This window comes from Penicillium taxi (assembly GCF_028828555.1).
Source record: "Penicillium taxi strain IBT 34144 chromosome Unknown utg000003l_segment0_segment0, whole genome shotgun sequence".
Classification (NCBI taxonomy): Eukaryota; Fungi; Ascomycota; class Eurotiomycetes; order Eurotiales; family Aspergillaceae; genus Penicillium; species Penicillium taxi.
Window position 1 is genome coordinate 2,802,198 of NW_026643205.1, and position 21,073 is coordinate 2,823,270.

Below are 21,073 nucleotides of genomic sequence, written 5' to 3' on the forward strand. Positions count from 1 at the left end.
ATTTGATACTAAGCTCTGAATAAATTCCTTTTTGTCCCATGCAACTTATTAGTTGATATAACTTTATCTTCGTATTTAAAGCCTCTTCGTTTTCACGTGGGTCAGAATCACCATATCTTACATTATATCTATAAACCCCGATGAACTAATGATAATATACAGGCAGTTTTTCCTCTGAGCGAAGAATTTATCCCACCTAGGTATTTAGGATGCATTAGTTCTCATCCCAACCTTTCGGTGCTGGCGCCTTCAATCCTCTGCTCTCCCTCAAATACTTCTCAATCCAAACCTCCATCTTCTCCAAAATACTCCTCTGCGGATTCCCAGCCTCAAAAACACCCTCCTTGCACCAAACACTCCAAGACCCCATCAACCCAGCCATAATAATATCTGTCCCCAACCGATCCCCCACAACCGCAATCTCACTCGGCGACTGAATGACCTCCCGCTCCCGAAACCACCGCACAACCTCGTCTCCACAGAACGGCTTCTTGTCCGTGCCAGCCGGAACCCGAAATACGGGGATACGCAGATGCGCGAGCTGCGCTTCCAGTTCGCGGACTTCGTTGTCGTAGTTTGGATGGCTGCCGGCGCGGTTGGAAACTATTAGGATTGAATCTGGGTTGTGGGTTTGGTGGAATGGGGAGGTTGGTGATGTCCGCAGTTCTTGGAGCTTTTTTAGGATTTGCGGTGGGAAGGTTGTTGTTTTCGCGGTGCAGAGGGTGTTGTCTTTGTCTAGGACTAGGGCGCGGATTTTAGGTATTTTCTTTTCTGTGCTGGAGGTAGTTGGAGGTTTTGCGATTAGGTGAGGGCCTAGATCTTCGGGGAGGTATGTGAATGTTGGGATTGTGAGGTGTGGGAGGAACTGGGCAGGTTGTTTAAGGAGTGTTTGGACGGCATGGTTGAAGCCTCGTATATTGGAGTTTGGTGAGCCGGCCATTATCTGTATAAATCGTACGTATTCAACGGTGGTCCCACGATTGATTTAGTCGCATGTAATTGAAGGTCGAATTAGCAATTTAATATTAAAAGGATCCACAAGAGCGGACTGGAGGAGCTAAAGCCGCAAAACTAAACTCACCTCGCGATCTCCGACACCTTCACTTTCGTCCCTCATCCCCCACCAACACATACCATTTCACCCTACTTCTGCATTTTCCGTGGAAGAGAATCCAGTCATTTTCACTGACATAGTCCCTGCGCCCCTCCCCCGCTGTTCGAATTTTTGACTCTGATTCAATTCACTCTCCCGCGCCGCACATTTCTCCAAGATGGGCAAGCTCACCAGCACGATCGGTATCCCGATCAAGCTCCTCAACGAATCGCAGGTAGATTGTTCCCACTCCTTATGCTTCTCGCACCTTTCGGCATGGTTTAATTACTAGACCGAGGTTTTTATCAGACTTGCGCAAATAGACCGCTAACTAAATAATTTTAGGGCCATGATGTGACTATCGAACTCACAACCGGTGTTACTTACCGAGGAAGACTGCTGGAAGGTTCGTGAAGTGAAATACCTATATTACCTGGACGGGGATTTGTGGCATGCTCTGTGTCTGACACAGAGACAATCTGCTCTCGAATTATTTCGCTGACTTCTTTCCCCCTTCCTACAGCCGAAGATAGTATGAACGTGCAAATGTCCGGTGTCACTGTTACCGCCCGCGACGGCAAAGTCTCCCACCTAGAGCAGATCTACATTCGAGGCAGCAACATTCGATACTTCATTATTCCCGACATGCTGAAGTAAGTACCTGCGAGCTAACAGCAACCACTACTATGGAGCAAACACTCCGATATAATTCTAGACTGTTCCACATTTGCTAACGGATCTTTTCTCAATAGGAACGCTGCCATGTTCAAGACTCGCAACCAGCGTGGACGTGGTGTTGGTTTAGCGCGTGGTAAGGCCACTGTTCAGCGGGCACGCGCTGGTCGCGGTGGACCTCCTGGACGAGGCTAGATGTATGTTGAGAATAGGACGAAAGCCCGGCTTGGAAGACCTGGCAAATTCAGTGGTTGGCGTTCGTCTTTTGTGTTTCTTTGTTTTTAGGGGAAAATTCTCTAGGCTTCTTCTACCAAGCCTGGCTTTGGACTGACTGTCCTTGAAAACTTATGTATCGTTCAATTACCCGAATGAATACCTGGTGCATACATTGCTTTTTGGCTTGAGCTTGGATTCGACTTGACTCGGCCATTTGCTCTTAGCATGACTCTTCCACGAACTGAAGTGGGTGTCGCTCTATTTAATGGGCTGATCAAGTCTACAATAGAAATCTTCATAGTGGGCAAAGCCAGATAAGGACCATTTAAATCTATGTAATTGTTGTATCGAATCTAATAACTAACGAAGTAGTAAATAATCGCATCTCCACAACTTATTTCGGTGCGGGGACAACTTCCCTCCTCACAACACCCCGCCTACCCTACTCCAAACCATCGCGCAAAGCAGATACATTTGAGCCACATAATTTCACTGTCTACAAATGCCTAACATGATATTCGACCTCGAATCTATCGATCCCTCAAAGCCACGAGTCAAACACATCACCAACCCACGACGCCTCCTAATCCTCTCACCACCCTCACAATCGCTTTCAATAATTCCTCCGCTCCTACACTCACTGACCGGAGTTCCAGTCCTTGATCTTCCAAACCAAACACCCGAGCCAGAAACGAAGACCAAAACTCCACCTACACCTACACCTACAACTCCTCAGACAGATGCTGCTCCAGCAACAACAACCTCATTCGCAGGCTACACAACCCACAGCCCATTAAGCCTCCAAACAAAATACTACAAAACCGACGTCCCAGTCTGGGTAGATGAAGTCCCTATTAGTACCGATTCCACGAACGCAACAGCCGAACAATGGCACACAGAGTTCCTGAGCGCTGAGGCGGATATCGTGCGCGACGCAGTTGGTGCTTTGGTCGTTTGCGTCCAGTCTCCGAGGGAGAGTTTGACCACGACTGAAGACTATGCTGCGCGCGCTGATGTTGCCGCTGTGCTGGATCTAATGCGACAGGTTGGGTCTGTAAAGGCGCGGATTGAAGAGGAGCGTGGTGGGCTTGGTGATGTTTCTAGCGTGTTTGTGCTTGTTGGGCCGCGGAAGACTGCTGTGCGCAAGACTTCAAGTGGTGCTAATGAAGGGTTTAGGAGTGACGAGGATCTTGGGGATGATCTCGATGTGCCGTTGTCGGTTAGTTGGTGGGAAGATCAGCTTTTCGATATTGGGTTGTTGGGGTGGGAGGTTGTTGAGTGGGATCCGCAGGATCGAAGTATTGAAAAGACGAAGAGTAAATTCGGCGGTAAGTTCATTTCTGTACTTTTGAAGGGCTGTGCTGATTCGTTGCAGAGTATGAGGGAATGCCTCGGATTAGAGAGGTTCTTGAGACGCATGAATGGACTGGATCTTCGGATTCACTTCTTGACACAGAGCAAGATTCGGACGGTGAGGATGGGATCCCTGGATTCGGCGGGTCCTCGCATTCTCGTGGCTTTGGAAATGAAGTTCATGAGTTGGAGTGCGAGATGTTTGGGCTGCGGATGGCTATTGAACGGGGCGGTGGTGATGATGAGGAAGATGAAGATGATTTTACGTTTGACGATAATGCGTCGTTTAAGGATGATGGGGAGGATGAAGATATTAAGGTCGAGTCGATGGAAGGGCTGATTATGCGCATGCAAGCCATACGAGGTAGGTCCATTCGATGCAGGTTACATACTTGTGCTGACTTTTTCTAGATATGGGTGCTGATTTGCCTGAGGCTGAGAGAAAAAGGTTTGCTGCGAAGGCTGTACAGGACATTATGCGCGAGCTGTAGTGCTCCGTCTGAGATGTTGAATTGGATATAGATTTTACACTTCACTACGATCCATATGCAGACTCGATGTTCAGACTTATCAATATTATTAGAAGGTATCCTGGATATTGAGATGTTTTTATCGGTACTTCCCTCGAAGCTAATTTATACAAGAACGGGCATTTTAGCACTGATTCCCCATCTCTTCGCATCAAAGTTGGCATAAGAATGTTTTGGAAACCCTAAGCCGAGCCCAACCTTCGTTTCCTCCGGTAACCTGCATGACAGGATGCAGAATGTAGCCGGTGTGACTCGACATCTAATCAGAACGCTTCTTGCCACGAAGGACCTTGCGGCGCTGTGCGATCATATGAGTGTACAAGACATAGGAGCCTAAAATAGATCAGTTACAACCATTCAACCGCATAAAACTCGCAGAAACATACCAGGCACGTATATGACCAGAACGGCAATAAGGAACCAGCGGAAAAGAGGATCAACCTCAGCAGCAGGACGAAGGGCCTGGAAAATGAGGGTACACTCGCTGGAGATACCAATAGGGTAAAGAACGTAAAAAGTGTTATAGCTGGAAGAATGAAATCAGCTTTTCGTATCCCACCTCAAATATGTGGGAAATTATAACTCACCGGAACCAAGTCCACCAAGCAGGAACGCTATTCCCCGACAAAGTAATAGCAAAGAACCCATAACGAATAACCTCCGTCACACCCCATGCGGCAACACAGCCCAAATAAGCATAATCCCCAATCTGGGTATCCGCGCCCCCAACAATATCCCCGCCAAACTGCGCCAGAATGCCCCAGACAACAAGTAGTCTGCTCGCAACTTGCATTCCAGTTGTCGTGACTGGAGCACGCACTAGGCGGACAAGACTGTGGAAAACCTCCAGCAAAGCCAGCGATTGCGTGAGCAGGAGCGGGCTGAAAGTCTGACCAAAGATTGCGGGAAGGTTGTTCTTCTGTGCGTGGGATGGGAGTAGCGATGCTGTGTAGCTAAAGACGGAGGCCCAGAGGATTAGACTTATGGTGTTGTAGGTGAAGAGATAGAGTCTTGTTAAGCCTGCTGGCGCTGTGGAGCGCGGTGCAGCTGGTTTGGAGCTTTGGGATGCCATTTTAATGGGTGGGTGGTTGGTTTGGAAGCTCAATGCGTTGGTAGAATTGAGCTCATCTGTGTTTTGTCTTGCTGTCAATTGTTGAGGCGGTTAGAAGTCCGAAAAGGGAAACCTCGGATGTTACATAAGCCTTCTTAGAAGCAGTGTCGAAGGTTGACTGTGTGGGGAGTATCTGGGGTTTAGGCCTTCCACTCTCGTGATCTTGAGGTCACTTGTCACATCTGACGTCTGTTTTTTTTTTTCTAATTTTCGTTGGAGATCTACCCTATCTTTCTTATGTATCATCTCCGCAGGTGGTACCTAGATATGCGGCCGTCCATTTCTCTATACATCATGAACTCATTTTTGTCCCACACTCTAGGGCTGCATAGGTGTCAGACTGCGCCTAGCCAGCTGAGCAGCTGTATACACAGTATTTGTTTTTCTAACTCCATCACACATTTATGGCGAGAGCTGCGGTTTGCGCGGGAAATGTAATACCCACAAGCTAGGAGCACACTATTGGCACGGGCTCCTCCCTTAGTTACGTGAGAGAAGAGACAGTGGGGCCAGAATTTGTTTATTGGAGGAATCCATGAATATGGGCTGCTGGTCAATAATCCATGGGCTGACTTACAGGGTCTATACAATGTAACGGCGTTCGGAGTAGTTTGCTAGATACAGTACCTAGTCCTGGGTATAGAGTATATATGGAAGAACTCAAGAGAGATAGAAGACTTGATAATATTTACCGACTGTCCACGGGGATGACAGCTCATCAGTTCATCCTGCTATCAAGTCGCACCAAATACCTAGTAACCGTACTTAAACACGGCAAATTAACGGCATGCAAGCTGACATCAGAGAATGACTAGTAGGATTTTGCTGTATTTACTTGGGCGACATCTGAGATCTATGCAAAATAGACTTAAAACATATGAAATGTACTTTATATTGATGTGCAAAGTAGTATAAAACCAAAAGGAGTATAGATAGGATATGAGAAAGCTTTAAACACTAGCGCGTTCAACGTTCAACGTATTTAAGTAATTCTGATACGGAGAAACAGTGACATCAGAGGCTCGGACTGGGTCTCCGCCCTGATGTCATGGCTTTATATACAATTTCTGATTGGTGGCGTTGGAACCACGCATCAAAAAAAAAAAAAAGGCACCATCTTCCCCTATATATAGGGAAAAGCATTTTCACCTAGCATTGCGTATCTGAAGTTCAATTAAAACCATTCTACTATATATATGACAAGTCCATTTTATTGAAGTCCTTACACGTCATATTTAATCTTCTTATACCCGGACCGGGTCCTCTTTTTTTATACGTCAAATCGTGTTGAAGCGCATGAAGAGTCTTCAATATTTGGCTCCGGAGGGCCGAGACCCCCAACCGGGATCATATTTTACCGATAGCAATTCATACCTGCATTTTTAAAAAAAATACTCGGGGGGAATATATCGAAGGCAGTCTAGGGCAGACTAGCTAGCTACTATTCCAGTTGATTCACAACCGTTACTCGGTATTGTAACCATTAAACTACTACTAGTAGCATACTCTACTATGGCTATGACGTCTAACGAGGGGTGTTCTTGCCACTATAATCTCCCGGTTAGGTTTGGGCCTTGTTTGCCGGTTAACATGGATACAGCCCTATTTTCCTTTTTTTCAATAATTCCATAATTACGTTCCCTGTTAGGGGATTCTCCACTATCCATTTACCCTTTGGTACAGTTAGCTACATGGCCCGATGATCTCACAGTTCGGATGGTTTCACTCATATCAGATATGAGGTATGTTGAGTATCAGACAATGCAATTATGTAGTAAGGATGTAGAATATATATAAAATATTCAAACAAAACGGAATGAACGAAATAAATTGAAAAGATATAAAAGAAGTTAAAATACAAATAAGGTAGAAAGGATCAAAAGTTGAGTGTGGAGGGGGGTTAAAAGGAAAGACGAAAATGCCCCTCCGTTCTCCCTTCTCTCTCTTGGCCATAACCCATAATTACCCAAACCGTCTCCGCCCTCCCCTTTCCATCTCGCTAACATTTCCTGTGTCTTCTTGTCGCCTCTCCATTTTCCCTCTTAGGCTTCCAGGACGTTACTGATACTGATAAAGAGGTAAGAACAGCTGCGTCTCCAAGTTTTGCCCCTCCTTTTAGCCCTGCATCACCTTATGTTCCCTATACCCGACTGGATTTGATCTTCTTTATTTGCTTCTTCCTACTGCCATTTCACTTGATATTGCACTTGGCCAGTCGCAGCTGCTGCAGTTGCAGTTGCAGAAAAGAAGAAAAAACACCTCGCTCGCCTTATACTGATCGGCCAACCCTCAATTCTCCCCACCTCATTCTCTGCTCCCCCCATATCGCTATATCGCACTGTAAGCTGTCGTCTGTCTTTGCCTTTGCCTTCGTTTGATTTGTATCTGCCATCTTCTTCGTCAGTGGCTTGACAAACCCACTTTATCGGTCTTAGCTCGTGGTGGCTTGGTATTCCTGATCTGCTAGAGTCTAAGATGTTGTTCTCTTCCAACCTCTTCACCCCTGTCCACAACCTACTACTTTCCTCAGCTGCCTTGATATGTAATACATTTCTGGCGTAAAGCTACCAAGTCTTTGTAATCTTATTCATTGCATCACATGATTATTGACACGAATTTTGATTACATGATTCATTTCTGTGGGGAATTACTTGCTGACTAGATCCTCCAGACACCACCACAATCCACTCAACTTCCACATTTAGGACTCATCTCCATCTTACGAATCTGTCGGAATAATTTTTGATTCCTTGCTTTTGCCTTTTGCGCCTAATTCATCTCCATAACAGAAATGGCTCCTCCACCAAAGCAGGTAAACAACATCCTGGCCCTTGCTATGCATACAGAGACTCACCATTGAATCAGGCGGCCCCGCCAAAGCTCTCCGATGTCAAGGATATTATCGACGAGAGCACTTTCGAGCAGATCCTCGAAATGGATGACGATGATGAGCGTGAATTCAGCCACAGCATCGTTTATGGATTCTTTACTCAGGCCGACGAAACCTTTAAGAAAATGGAGAACGCCCTGTACGTCACTCGAAATATCACGTTACCAGGATTGCTTCTAACCTCCCTACAGTACAGCAAAGGACTTGGTTGAACTGTCCGCACTCGGACACTTCTTGAAGGGATCCTCAGCTACATTGGGTCTCACCCACGTCAAGGATGCATGCGAAAAGATCCAAAATTTCGGCGCTGGTAAGGATGAAACTGGTGCCATCGATGAGCCCGACAGTGAGGTTTCGCTGAAGAACATCGATATTACGCTGAAGGACGTCAAGATCGAATATGCCAAGGTTGAGAAGTTCCTGCGCTTGTTTTTCGGTGAACAGCCCGAGCCTGAAGAGCCCAAACCAGCTGAAGCCGAAAAGAAGGACGAGACCAAGGACGAGACCAAGGACGACAAAAAAGAGCAGCCCGAATCCAAGAAAGAGCCAGAGTCCGCCAAGGAAGAGGAGTCTAAGCAGGAAGAAGAACCCGAGAAGAAATAATGGGCTTGTGATCGCTTTTCACTTTTCACTTTTCACTTTTTACTTCTTCTCCTCTTCCTACTTTTGCCTCTCTTTCTTTTTATCTATTTTAGCGACGGATTGGAGCATTGTCATGGCCTCCTTTTTATTATTGTCCGGTTTTATGGTTTTCTTGACGTACATACAAGATTCCCGTCTTCTACCATCTTTACTGGGTTTGAGCAGTGGATGGACATCCTATGGAGAGAAGATATACTGAATCCGAATGCTGCTACATAGCTAGCTGCCTTGCTCGCGTTTTGTCTTATGACAAGTATCGAGTTAACGAATGATTCCTCTGTAAAAGGTAGCCGGAAGGTAAGCCTAGAGTATGTCTGAAGACTATTTCAATGTTCTAGTGGAGTTGGAACGGGCAGAAGGGTATAAAAGTGAATCTAGACAAAGCGTGTCGTATCTACTGAGTGACCAATAAGTTTCCTACAAGCTTCCTTCGGCCACTTCGCATGGAGACAAGGGGATATAAGCTCAATGCATCTGAGCCTATCAATCCAGAAATATGGCTGTGGTGCATACTGCATTCGACGATCGAGTAGATGAATCTAGATCGATTTCTCGATATAGATTGGTAGTCCATTAAGCGAGGACAAAAGTCCCTTACGTCAAGTGCCTCGAACTCTTGTCATTTTATGACTGGATCTTGTCGGGTCTCCAGATCATAGTTCATGAGTTTAAAATCTTAAAATGCGAGACAAATTAAGAGTCTTCCAATGTTCACCGTTTGAACCTCACTCCATAGGTCCCGAGGTGAAAACATATGTGGCCACCTATAGGTTCTGTCCCTCCAGAATTGACAAGTTATGCCACTATTTCAACCTTCGAAGCATGCTACTTTTTTAAATGACATATTTGCTTCGAATACCTCAGACTCGATGAACTTGAGCCAGAATTGGAGAATGGAAGACGAGTTGTCGAAACTTGCATGGATCGAGCTGTATATAAGTGGTTTGAAGTGTAACATGCCTTTTCAGCCCTTGATTATTGACTATCTAGGTACCTCGGTAGTCCGGTTAACCTTTGAATAATCCATCTATTTCCATGCCGAATTTTTTATTATATGCTGAGGTGTATCTTGCCCCCCAATTGTAGGTCGATAAAGACCTTAGAATAAGAACGAGGTGAGAGACGACTGGGGACAAATCTAGCCCCTGACTGATCTCAGTCCCATCTGAGGCCGAGAAAGAATCAAATTATATTCAGGTGGACGTGCAAAGCCGATGCATTGTCTAAAATTAATAAGTAAGCCAAATAATTGCACATTAATCCACCAGCCCCAAGGTTTACAGGTTACATCCGCCTTGAACGGGTGACTGAAGATCAACTAGAGTAGACGATCAAACGACACAGCTGCCCAGGTCGAGTTCCGAGGTTAGCTCCAAGGGTTCGTTCATATGCACTGGGAGCGCCATGGTTTTTCGTCACCTTGTCCACGACCTCGCTTTCGCATCTTTCAACCTTACATCATCTGGGATGGAGATGATCCTTCAAGGACAGGTCAATCTGGCTTCTTTTACTGGGCCTTGAAGTACAAGGTTGTATGCTCCGGGAACCTTGGAACCTGGGATGGAATTCTTCTGTTTCACGCGGATGGTGATGACAAAAATTAGTTTCCCGGGGTATAAAACATGACAAAAAATTGAGAAATCAAGGTTTAGAATACTTTATAGAGAGTGAGCTGAGCTGTTTGATATTTGTCTTAGTAGGATCTTCGGGAGAAGACTCATATAGTCCGTATGGCTGGACTGATCTCAGCGACTCTAGGAAGGAATAATTTGCCTGTGGGTTTTCTGCAAACAAACTTGGGAAGGAGCCCTGGCGTGATCGATCCTTGAGACCATCATATTCTCAGTTATTGGAATATGATATAGAGAGCATATTCTGCTGCTCAGGTGCTTTCGTGTCTCATTTCCCCATACTGAACATAGTATGCATGCCAACGGCCCAACAGAAGTAGTAAACCTCACCATCCAACCGGTATCGCCGCTTACAAGTAAAAGCAGGTAAGCTGGTCGTTATCTCCATCAGCTAGCGGCAAGCCAGATTGCAATTCCATTCTGGTCCGGGTATACGGCTTACTGCGTCACACGGCATGGAGCCAGCGAGTCTTTTTTGTCGTGTGCGGGATGGTACATGGCTTTCTACCTATTGGATTATTTCCCGGGTTCTTGAATAGGGTATGTGGCGGTGATTGGGTTGGGCCCTGTCATCCTCTGTGTGAAGGCGTAGGTTTTCAAGGCTGATTATTTCCCAGTTCTCAACTTCTCCGGCGACTAACGCGTCAATTGGACCGGTCAGTTGATTGTTGGGGTAAAGAGTTTGTCAACTTCCCTCTCTTCTTGTACTGAGTGAGCCGTTGTGGATTGGATTTCTGTTCTTGAGTGACTATGCCCTTTTCCTGAGGTCTAGATCTCGTTAGATCTAGATCCGATGCAAACCACAACGGTTGCCTCAATACGGGTATGAGTGTATTCCAATCTGTCCCGGATAATAGACTCGATAGATATTCTTCTCTCTTCTCCCCTCGAGCTTAAATTAACGCTCAGTCCCCGACCCCGCGTAATGTCTCAAGATAGTCCTGTTTGCAAATTGAAATTATTGACATCTCCATAGAAAGTGTGTGTACTACCGCACCACTACTCTCCCGGTCAGCTATTCTACCCGTTTGTGATTCTTGCCTATCTCCCGAAGTCCATTTGTAGCTGAGATATCAGGAGATCTCTTGCTACCAAGGTTGACAAGGTTGGGCCGTAGTATCATCGCCCTTTAACCCACAAACAAAATGTCGTGTGTGCCGTAATTCCGGGGTTGGGGTTGTGATGTCGATTTGAGATTGTTGCCCATGCCCATTGTACGACGGGCAATTCATCAATGAGAAGCTTGCAATTTGTGGCTGCTCCAGTCTTGACTCTGTATAGGCCCGTCCAGCTCTGGTCTTGACTGGTTGCGGTTAATACCAGGAGGTGAAGTCAAGACTGCACCCCCCACATTTTCTTTTTTTTCGTAATTATTATTATATCCGCAGTAGACTCTACATCTATAGGTATCCTTAAAGTGTGGCATACACTGGTAATCCTGGAAGTCTCCAGATACTCGATATGCATTGTCCAAGGCCCCGTCCTCGGTCCGCTGTCCACTTTGTCGATTGCTACTTTGTTTGATAATATCGTTCGTTAATGTCTCGTCCCGCTTCGTTTTCAAGGGGTGAGATCTGATTGCATTGACCTCATTAATGGGCTTGTACATTATCTGTGGTTCAAACGCCATACCGACGAGGATGTTCGGATCATTGATATAAATTGATAATCAAGGGCCTACTCTATACAACATCACTGCAGCTTCCAAGGTTCTCCAAGGTTCCTTCTCATTAACTATCTTACATATATAAAGCGTCCGTTTGGTCTTTTGTTCGGATATTCCAAGCCTCCAATAGTCTGGTCTTGATACTTTTATTCAATTCCTCCTTTTCTTTACGCCGAGTCTATACCTACCACAAACAACTCTCACTTTTGGAACCTTGAATCTGCGGTGAACTATACGACATGGCCCCCGTCGGTCCTCGAGTCTCAAAAGAAGATTTCATGCACGCACTAGGCCTGAACCCGCATGATCCACAGCATGAGCAGTATTACCGCGCTATGCGAGTAAGTACATCTAGACAACCTAGCGGTCTAGAACCTTACCGTCCTTAGAAAATGAAACTGAAACTAACTCACTGTCAGGATGAGGCTATCATGGTCTACAACCGCATGAATCAAGACACCTCCCACCTCCTCGACAACGTGCGCGCCGACCCAAACACCCGCCCCCCATTCTTCTGGCACCACATCCGCCCTGATCACCAGCGCTGGGCTATCATGGAAATCTGGCGCAGTGCTGGCCCGCTCACTCGTCCGCTGTTCGATCGTGGCGTCACGAATGGCGAGTACGGTCCGAATTGGGTGGCTGGGTGGCTGTTGTACAGTGTTTTCCGTTCGCGGGATGTAAGGAATAATCGAAATCGGCGGAAGGGGGAGAGTAGTGGCGTGGCTGATGGTAAGATTGTCATCATTTTTTGCCAATTGGCTTATACTAATTGCGTCTATCTGCAGATAGGAGGATTAGACAGGTTGAGGAGGCACCTAAGAAGGGTTATTATGACCCTGTGCGAAATGGGACACTCTAGCTGTTTTGCTTTTCTTCGCGGCCTTGGTGCATTTGTAGCTGTTGAAATCATATATTTCTTCTGTATTTATGTTCAGATAAAGTATTAACAGAACTGAGTTGTATGCCAATGCTGAATATCCGAAAAGAAGTCTAAAACAAATGAAATTTTAATCGCGTTTTTATCAGATAAACCTCAGATCAATCTTCTTCTTCCTCTTCATCTTTGTCTTTTTCGTCGTCTTTCTCCTTCTTCTTGTCCTTATTTGACTTCAATGCCTCTGTAACCCGCTCATCCTGCTCATCAGCCCGTTCATTCCATTCAGCATCATACTCCGCAGCAATACTCTTGATCTCCCTCCGAAGAGACTTTCCCTCGTCAATCAAATTCTCCCAGAGTTGCAAATCAACATTATGCTGCTCATAAAGTTTCTTCTGTCGAGTGCTGACTGTGAACTCTAATGCAGACTTGTACGATATCTCACGGTTGTGATATAAAAACCACAGATAACCACCCATCACCGCAGAAAGACTGACCAGGTAAGTCACCGGCTCCATAGTATCCCAACCGAGCTCTGTTTGAAAGGTCAACATGTAGACAGTGCCCCACCAAACTGAGAGAACTCCAAAGCCACCGACGGCAACACGCTGTGCGCCGCGATGTGCGAGCTCATCGCACTCATGTTTGATATCTGCTAGGGCTTGAATATGCCGCGAGATCTTCCGCAGCCGCATGCGGAGGAAGTACGTTCGTTCAAGAAATGACGGCACGGTGATGCGGATCTGGCCAAGTCCGGCCGGTGATCCTTCGATGGAGACTATGAACTCGCGCGCTCGTGCTGCGTCTCGAATGAAATCTCCCACCTCAGTAGCTTGCGACCAGCGGACGAATCGCTCTGCTTCACCGTTTAGAGGATCTAGACTGGTATCGGTTTTTCGGGGGTAGCTGTACGTTTCTGAGTCCTCTTCTCGCGAGCGGCGGCGCTTTTCGACTGCTTTGCCGGAATACTCTTTTTTCGCACCCTCATCTTTGTTGTCTGGTTCCACGTCATCTTCAATGCGCTTTTTGGGCTTGATGGAGTTGTCTTCGTGCTGCAAGGCTATGAAAGATACGGCTGGTGGACGGAGTTGTCCCTTCGCGCCTTCTATTGGTGGAAGTTCGGACTGAATGAGTCGTTCCAGGTATGAGAGTGGTTGTTGCGGGTGGACTAAGATAGCTATGGGTTCGATTCCTGGGAAAGTTAGCCTGTGGGTAGCAACTTGATGATGTTGCGGTATATACCTTTGTCTTGGCCTGAATTGCCAGTCGTCGTCAGTGGGATTATTAGTTTGAAAAGACGTGAGGGTGTCGTCAACATTTTTCCTTTCGAGGTTCCATCGTCAGCACTGAAGCTATGAACAGGTATATTTAGCTTCTGGCTTACCCGTGTTGAGGCTCTCGGCCCTTTTGCTTTGGGGATGAGCCTGGTCATGAAGCGACTCCAGTATCTCTTCAGCCTTCTCATTGTCGCCAATTTTCTCGATATAGTTTGCCCTTTTGAAAGATCGAGTCTGGGTTTGTGCAAGGAGAGCTTGAGGGGTTCCGATACGTGCGTTTGGGCGCTGGCCCAGTCTCGTTAGAGCTGATGAGGTAGATACTACATTATATTCCTTTGAAGGTGGCTTTATATACCCAGAGTATAATCTTGAGCGACACAAGGCAGAGGATCTACCCAATCCCATTAATGAGTGTGTTCCAGCTTCACGCGTCAGTCCCCTACTTCCTGTTGCCAAGACAGAGTAGCCTCGTGGTAAGAGCCGCATTTTCGTTTGCTTAGCTATGTAGTTGTGTATTTCTCTCAATTAAAGAGACTCTGGGTTGGATTGGGCCGTTGAGATGTTAAGAGCGCATAGTCAGAACTTCGAAGGTAGGAGCGTCGAACAGAGGTAGTCAATCCATGACGCAGAGGGCGCTTCGAGAAATTCTGGAGTATAGAGGGTACAATTGGGCCTGCTTATCTCGACCTAGTCAATTACGGAAGTTAACAGGGAGATCCAGGTACAGCGTCGTCAACAGCGCATGTTCACTTCCCTGTCTTGGTCCAATGACGTCACTACTAACTGTGGCGTGGAAGTGTGGCAGTAGAGTGGATAAGTTTGATTACTAATATTTTCGAGCGGCCCTACAGCTCAATTGATATCAATCCTCCATCTATATGAGGGCACAGCAAGTTACAACTGAGGGCAACTTGAAAAGAACTGAAAGACAGAAAGAAACAAACAATAGCAGTCATTGACTCGACATCGCAATGCAGTCGCGTTTCCATCTAATGTGAGGCTTCAAAGCGATCTCATAAGTCGTGATATGTGTAGACCTCCACCAAAAAAGACCCAAGATCAAAATGCCTCTCATCTGCCTCGAGATATAGCTCCGGGGTGCAGTCGATCCTCGGAAGTCACAAGTGCTGCACCAAAATTAATATGATGCATCGTCCACTTCATGCCGCTCGTAATTATTGGAAATTATAGGAAATATCGCAGGAACACTCACAACAGGCTGACGATCATCAGTCCCGCTGAGACTGCTACTCTGATTGAATCCCTGGCCATGGCCAGCAACCGTCCGCTCAGGACTACTATCCCCACTCCAACTTCCGCTACTAACAGAGGTGTCGGTATCATCATCGCGGCCAGGTTTGCGCCCAGTGCCAATGGCAACCGGGATGCCCTGCACTGCACCACCATGACTATGACCCCCGGATACATGCCATCGTTGACGGAGAAATTTCGACATATCAGGTATGCGCGCATAGCGGCGCTTTCACGGGCCATTGTCTCGGATTGAAACACTGTATCAGTCTGGTATTCACGGTTGTTGACTCGTACTACACATGTGTACCCTGCTGTTGCCGCGTAGGCTTCGTAAGAAGGTTCTGGCCATTGACGGCGGCGACAGAGGCCTGTGTGGAATGGTTAAGACAATGTTTCCTGAGCCTGGCAGCGAGTGGAGTTCGCAAAATAGCAGGGTAAGTGGAAAGATTCAATGAATTGGGGCATTGCAACTGAATGATACGGACGAAATGCATAATAAAATGCATGCAAAAGAAACTTACTTGCCAGGTAGAGAATATAATACATGTCGGCAGTCGGTGTAATCGGAGCTAGACTTGCCCAGCTTTGGAAGTAGACCCTCGTACTTTACGCAAGACTGGCGTTTCTGAGCTTTCGACTTCCAATTGCAGCGAAAAGGTGAGGTGACTACCCAGATAGCATTGAATTGGCCGGCTCAACGGGTAACGGGTAGAGCTGAGTCTCGACTCGAGCTGCGTTGCAATTACCTAGGTACAGTGATATGCGGATGGTGATGCCAACGCAGATATCCGACATGGACAGATTGTACAGTGTAAAGTTTGATTCCGTTGATTGGGCCTGGTTTTTGATTGCCCTGAAAGGTTTCTTTGCCGTACACTACTTTAGCGTGTATCTAGAAATTTCGGGGAAGGCAGGATTGGAGAGCGAGGGATAGTTTGGGGAAGTGGAAAACTGGCGAGAAACTAATATGTTTAAGTCAATTCGAAGAATGGCCACACCACATATACTGATACATGGGTACCGGGTTTCTTTCCCCTTCCATTTTAGTACGTGGTGCTTGCTGCTTTAGAGATGAGTAGAGCTGAGTACGGTATTCGATCTAATCACCCCAATAAAATGCAAATTTTGATGTACTGACAAAAGAAAATTCTAACATATGGACAAAACCTTGGAAGACTCGAGTCTACTCTTCTGTCCTCTCCATCCCTTGTAATGCTACCTGAATAATCCACTAGAAAGATCCTAACAGTGGACAAATACAGCCCTGGAGCCCATCCACTCAGTGCTGAAGGATCTTTTGGTTTATTTTCCAACAATGATATACTACTAGCGCGTTGCATTTTATACGGTCTTCTTATCAAGTGAGAAAACAAGCTCAGGGCGAGACTGAAATCTACATGGCTCGTCGAATTCAAAAATAAAAGCGGCGGTAACTCAGGTAGACGTATACAACCTTGGAATAAACGCGGCTAGAACATACATATACAAGTTTGCGGTTTTATACGAAGAAGCTGCAAGAGACCGCGGGGATAAATACCAAAAATCGACTAATCGAGGAGTTCAGATGGCGATATCACTTTCAAATGTAAGTATAAATTGTATAAATTGTAAATTTCTTTTTTTTATCTTTCGTATTTGTATAGAAGACTTGAGACTTAAGTGGGGCAATGAGCATTTGGAGACAATGTACATGGTCCTAGACCTCCAAGGCTCGATCTCGACCTTGACCTCGGAGTCGGAAGTCATACCATCTGCTGTGACGGTGTGTATACAGTACCAGCAGCACAGGTTCTAGGTTCCACGGAGACCGTGGGTTCGCAATTGATGGCGGTACGAAGTACAGACAAAGCACATAGTACAGAGTACAGATAACTACGGAACATTGAACTTGGATTGAAAAGAGCTGCAATTGAACTACTTTGTATCGAACATCCACCGTGTCAACAGTTGAGGGCAAGGCCGAATGAAAAGAGGAAGAAGGGAAGGGTAGGTTAATGCGATAGAGCCAAATTAATATACTCAATTCAGGACATTCAGCTTCTTGCTATGTGAAACTGTGTACTGAAATAAGAGGCATTAAGAACAAATCTACGACTATGACTCCCAGTATATGCGACATCCTTACAGTTCCTAAAAATCAGTACAAGGCGCAATATCGAAATCAACATCAAGTCCGATGCGAGGTAACGCAAAAGACCGGGAACATAGGCAGTCTCCTCAAAAAGGTCACTATTGCATTTTGTTTCTGCTACTTCGATCATTCCAATTTCCCCTCCCTCCTGTATTGTCTTGTTGGCTTTCTTTTTTTTTCCCTCTCTCTTTCGGTGGGTATATAAGACTGATGTGTTGGCATAGCTATCAACCAATGGATTTTCAAGCCGAGAAATTAAAGACGCCGGGCAACCGGTGGTGGGATTTTATTCCCAGTTATTCTATTGGTTGATCGATTGGTCCTTTAGCGGAGACTAAAATTTGGGCAATATTTGCTGAATTTAGTTGATATTATGGAGGGGCAGTGGATAGGAATGGGGCAGGGAATTTTGTTGAGTTTGTTGTTGAGCGTGGAAATAGTATACCGTAGTATTCGCTGAATATCTAATACTCTTTGTCTGCACGATAACAGAGCTTGGCATCTACCATGTAGTTACCATGTATCTCATCCAGAATCCTTTGAATTCCTTGATCCTCATGGAGACGCGATGCAGAGAATCAGTCTACATCGTGATTGGCAGCCGTTGATGTTGTGCAGAACGCGTCTAGGAGGGGCTCGAGATTCAATGCACGTACCCCCTCTCGGAAAGATGCGATTCAAACACACTGAGTTACTCGATGCATGATGAGTTGGCATCTGGAAGATAGTCATTGTGACGATGTCTTTTGCCTTGTTGGGCCTGTTGCAGCTTGACTTGCGATTTTAGTGTTTGTTATGCCCAGTGAAGAGGGTATCAATGCAGCATATACAGATACTAGATTTCTTGATAAAACTGACTAGAACTATGAGTCTAGACTAGAGTCTAGGGGATGATGAACTAAACCTTTTCTATTGCCCTTTTTGCCTCTTCTGACGTTGCACTATGCCTCTAAGATAATATCCCTTGCGTCTGAAAATTCCAGGTTCTGCGTGGATTGATTCTCGCGTGGCGGCGGGAATCCGAGTAAAAATGTGTGCGATGTACACGATAGGTTCTATGTACGAGAAATTTCTTGTGCGATGCTGCTAGATTAATTGAGGGCCTCTAGATCAAGTCATCCCTTATGTGACTTTCTCCCGCTGTGCACCGCAAGTGACGTTTCGCTGTTAAAAACCCAAACCCGAGCCCCATCGGATGACACGGCATGCGTTAAAACCCCCTCAGACCAGCATCACAGGCTGGGCTTCACACCAGAGCCGCATGACATCCGCGGCCGGATACGGGATTCCATAGAGAGGGTGGATGGGCTCTAAGCGGTCTTTCCGCTCGTAAACATTGCCATCCCGGATCGGGGTTGACTTCCACGAAAAAGCGCCTGCAAATTTCTTGTTAGAGCTAGTGTCCGTGCGATAATGGTAGTGCTGCAGTGCGCTCAAGCCTGCTAGGACGTAGCAAGTGTGGTAGGAATCCGGGTTTCTTTTCGTGATACCGTCAGCTTTACATCTGTGCATCGAGAGAATTAAACCTACTTTCCGGGTTTGTCGCGAAGGCCTCCGAATGGTGATTGACAGCACCCGAGAATGTATCGGGTCAGACCTTCGCGGCTGAACAGACTGCCAACTGTCTCTATTGGGATATCGGAACCTCGAGGCTTTCCATCTAAAGCCGACTGCAGGATTGGCCAGCATCCACCAACCCAGTGGCTATAGCATCCATCGACGAGCTTATTTGTTCGGCCAGAAAAACCGCCCTCTGGGGCGTACTGACGAGCAGATAGCCAAGAGACTAGTAGAGGCACGTTCATGTATCTTTAAGAATGTCAGCATGGGAAGAAAGGAAAATAGGAAGATTATGGCCAAGGAGAGCTGCTGTTGATCCGTACCTGGGGATTATCTCCTCCGGGGAACCTAAGAGAGACAGACATGCTAATGCGCAGTAAGCATATGCCCCATGTGCCTCCACACCAGGACTTCCAGAGATGCCACCTTCAAAGGTCTGGCCTGTATATAGAAAGATCAGCAAATACAAACACAGACAAATAGAGACGAGCAAGGAATAGCTCACATCTTGATAAATATTCTGCCAGGCCGTCAGTTAAATTTTCTAAGCCAGCCTTCCGGGCTTTTGAGGTGGGAGGTAGCGCCACCGGCAAATCAAGCAGAGTGAGAATGGCCATGACACAGTATGCACCTCTGAGATGATTAGAGTCCGAATCATGCATTGCAGATGTGATTGGACCTACCGCACGTCTTCTTCTCCATCCTCACACACTCGGAATCCTCCATCAACCTGCTTCAATCGACCGAGCCATTGCCACCTACACAGCTAAGTTAATCGGAAGCTAAAAATACAAATGCTTGTGGGGGTTGAACAACTCACATGGCGTGTCGATCAATCATGGAGAATGCATCCTCACCCCCGACAGTAGCAAGTGCCAAAACGGCAGCATAGCTTCCGGCGATGTGTGATAGTTGACCATGGCCACCACCGAAGCCGCCGGTAGAGTTCTGCATGGGGCGCAAGGTTGCTAGCACACTGCATGAGGGTTAGTCTTGCATTCTCTTTAGTTTCATGTAGTGCTGAACCCCGCATTCTCCTGGAAATAAGAAAAAAAAAAAAAAAAGAGTAGAATATTCACGAAACTAGGAAATAAGCAGAATAAGCGAAATGGTGAAATTAAAAATAAACCTACCGTTCACGAAATTGAATTGGATCCTCTCCCATGAGAAACAGGCCGGTTAAACTCCAATACACCATCCATGGACGACTCGCATCCATCATAGCAAACCCCGAGGGGTAATCTTCCAGCGCATCGTAAAGATAAGCTACATGATCATCCCGGTTGAGAGTGGGCACTCCATATGCATTAAAAGGACCACTCTGCTTGTCATGAACTCCCTTGAGGAAAGGTAGACACTTTTCAAGAGTAGCGTCCTGCAGATCGATGGTCTCCGTCACAAGCGGGTCACGAATGAGCGGCGGTTGTGTGAACACGGCTGGGATCCCCGGTCGTGGCTCTTGTGACTCTTGGCTGGCCATTCCGGATGAAATCTGGCGCCTTTTCGGCTTTGGCTTTGGCTTTTCTGTGGCGATAGGAGTTGGGGGCTTTGGAAATCGCACTTTACGTCGATGGGATGAAACGATGGGCATGTAGAGAAGAGAGAGGAAATATCCAATTATATGAATATCTTGCAATGGATAAAGAGTAGTTCCCTTTTTAATTGAATACCTTCTTACAAGCTCAATTCTCTTTCTCTTCGACTTGATGAATGGGGAAGAGTAGGGGATTGACGTTGTCATTGTTCTCCCCACTTTTTTTTTTTTCCGCGGGGGTTTCTAGCCGTTCATTCTCAACCTCGACCTCCACCTTCCACACATCATCCCCCATTCGACATTCCCACGTTCATTCCAGATCCCCGAGTTCCACGTTGAAAGAAACAAAAGTCAATAAGCAAGAAGCAAGAAGCCGTACAAACAAAGAAACCAGACCAAGGTTCGGATCTCGTGGTCTCGAGGTGCGTCATGCCAGAACATGCATCAAGCTATTGAATCCTCCGCTGCATGTCAGAGGGGGGGAAACAGTATGGAGTACAAGCTCAACCAATAAGACTCAAGTTATACGATGTGATGGATCCGAAATGTGGCATGCGGCGATGGCTGAAGCATATCCCCATCATTTTGTTGCGTTTTTGTGTTTTTGCGTTGTTGCGTTGTTGTACTTTT

General features: G+C 46.3%; 9 protein-coding genes across 9 annotated transcripts; 4 read left to right on the plus strand and 5 right to left on the minus strand.

Annotated features, from left to right (window-relative positions):
- Positions 1-214: 214 nt before the first annotated feature.
- Positions 215-940, minus strand: N7495_004483 (phosphatidylglycerophosphatase; the record flags this gene model as incomplete). Its single annotated transcript, XM_057207134.1, has 1 exon — positions 215-940. One exon carries the CDS (start codon positions 938-940, stop codon positions 215-217), a length of 726 nt encoding a protein of 241 aa, XP_057064814.1.
- A 331-nt stretch (positions 941-1,271) lies between these two features.
- Positions 1,272-1,963, plus strand: N7495_004484 (putative small nuclear ribonucleoprotein SmD3; the record flags this gene model as incomplete). The annotated part of the gene is made up of 4 exons (XM_057207135.1): positions 1,272-1,328; positions 1,439-1,499; positions 1,566-1,746; positions 1,846-1,963. The coding sequence occupies 4 exons, from the start codon at positions 1,272-1,274 to the stop codon at positions 1,961-1,963; spliced, it is 417 nt and encodes a 138-aa protein (XP_057064815.1).
- Positions 1,964-2,486: 523 nt separating this feature from the next.
- Positions 2,487-3,828, plus strand: N7495_004485 (adaptin-binding domain-containing protein; the record flags this gene model as incomplete). Its single annotated transcript, XM_057207136.1, has 3 exons — positions 2,487-3,312; positions 3,360-3,701; positions 3,749-3,828. 3 exons carry the CDS (start codon positions 2,487-2,489, stop codon positions 3,826-3,828), a joined length of 1,248 nt encoding a protein of 415 aa, XP_057064816.1.
- A 298-nt stretch (positions 3,829-4,126) lies between these two features.
- On the minus strand, positions 4,127-4,939 carry N7495_004486 (protein tyrosine phosphatase-like domain-containing protein; the record flags this gene model as incomplete). The annotated part of the gene is made up of 3 exons (XM_057207137.1): positions 4,127-4,200; positions 4,254-4,393; positions 4,455-4,939. 3 exons carry the CDS (start codon positions 4,937-4,939, stop codon positions 4,127-4,129), a joined length of 699 nt encoding a protein of 232 aa, XP_057064817.1.
- Positions 4,940-7,769: 2,830 nt separating this feature from the next.
- Positions 7,770-8,471, plus strand: N7495_004487 (Hpt domain-containing protein; the record flags this gene model as incomplete). Its single annotated transcript, XM_057207138.1, has 3 exons — positions 7,770-7,790; positions 7,844-8,007; positions 8,060-8,471. The coding sequence occupies 3 exons, from the start codon at positions 7,770-7,772 to the stop codon at positions 8,469-8,471; spliced, it is 597 nt and encodes a 198-aa protein (XP_057064818.1).
- A 3,575-nt stretch (positions 8,472-12,046) lies between these two features.
- Positions 12,047-12,669, plus strand: N7495_004488 (uncharacterized protein; the record flags this gene model as incomplete). Its single annotated transcript, XM_057207139.1, has 3 exons — positions 12,047-12,148; positions 12,227-12,539; positions 12,596-12,669. The coding sequence occupies 3 exons, from the start codon at positions 12,047-12,049 to the stop codon at positions 12,667-12,669; spliced, it is 489 nt and encodes a 162-aa protein (XP_057064819.1).
- Positions 12,670-12,848: 179 nt separating this feature from the next.
- On the minus strand, positions 12,849-14,450 carry N7495_004489 (uncharacterized protein; the record flags this gene model as incomplete). Its single annotated transcript, XM_057207140.1, has 2 exons — positions 12,849-13,864; positions 14,048-14,450. The coding sequence occupies 2 exons, from the start codon at positions 14,448-14,450 to the stop codon at positions 12,849-12,851; spliced, it is 1,419 nt and encodes a 472-aa protein (XP_057064820.1).
- Positions 14,451-15,102: 652 nt separating this feature from the next.
- Positions 15,103-15,764, minus strand: N7495_004490 (uncharacterized protein; the record flags this gene model as incomplete). The annotated part of the gene is given in 3 exon segments (XM_057207141.1): positions 15,103-15,373; positions 15,391-15,586; positions 15,740-15,764. The coding sequence occupies 3 exon segments, from the start codon at positions 15,762-15,764 to the stop codon at positions 15,103-15,105; spliced, it is 492 nt and encodes a 163-aa protein (XP_057064821.1).
- Positions 15,765-18,570: 2,806 nt separating this feature from the next.
- Positions 18,571-20,500, minus strand: N7495_004491 (CAAX farnesyltransferase subunit beta RAM1; the record flags this gene model as incomplete). Its single annotated transcript, XM_057207142.1, has 7 exons — positions 18,571-18,826; positions 18,880-19,158; positions 19,233-19,350; positions 19,415-19,542; positions 19,593-19,667; positions 19,730-19,885; positions 20,043-20,500. 7 exons carry the CDS (start codon positions 20,498-20,500, stop codon positions 18,571-18,573), a joined length of 1,470 nt encoding a protein of 489 aa, XP_057064822.1.
- Positions 20,501-21,073: the final 573 nt, after the last annotated feature.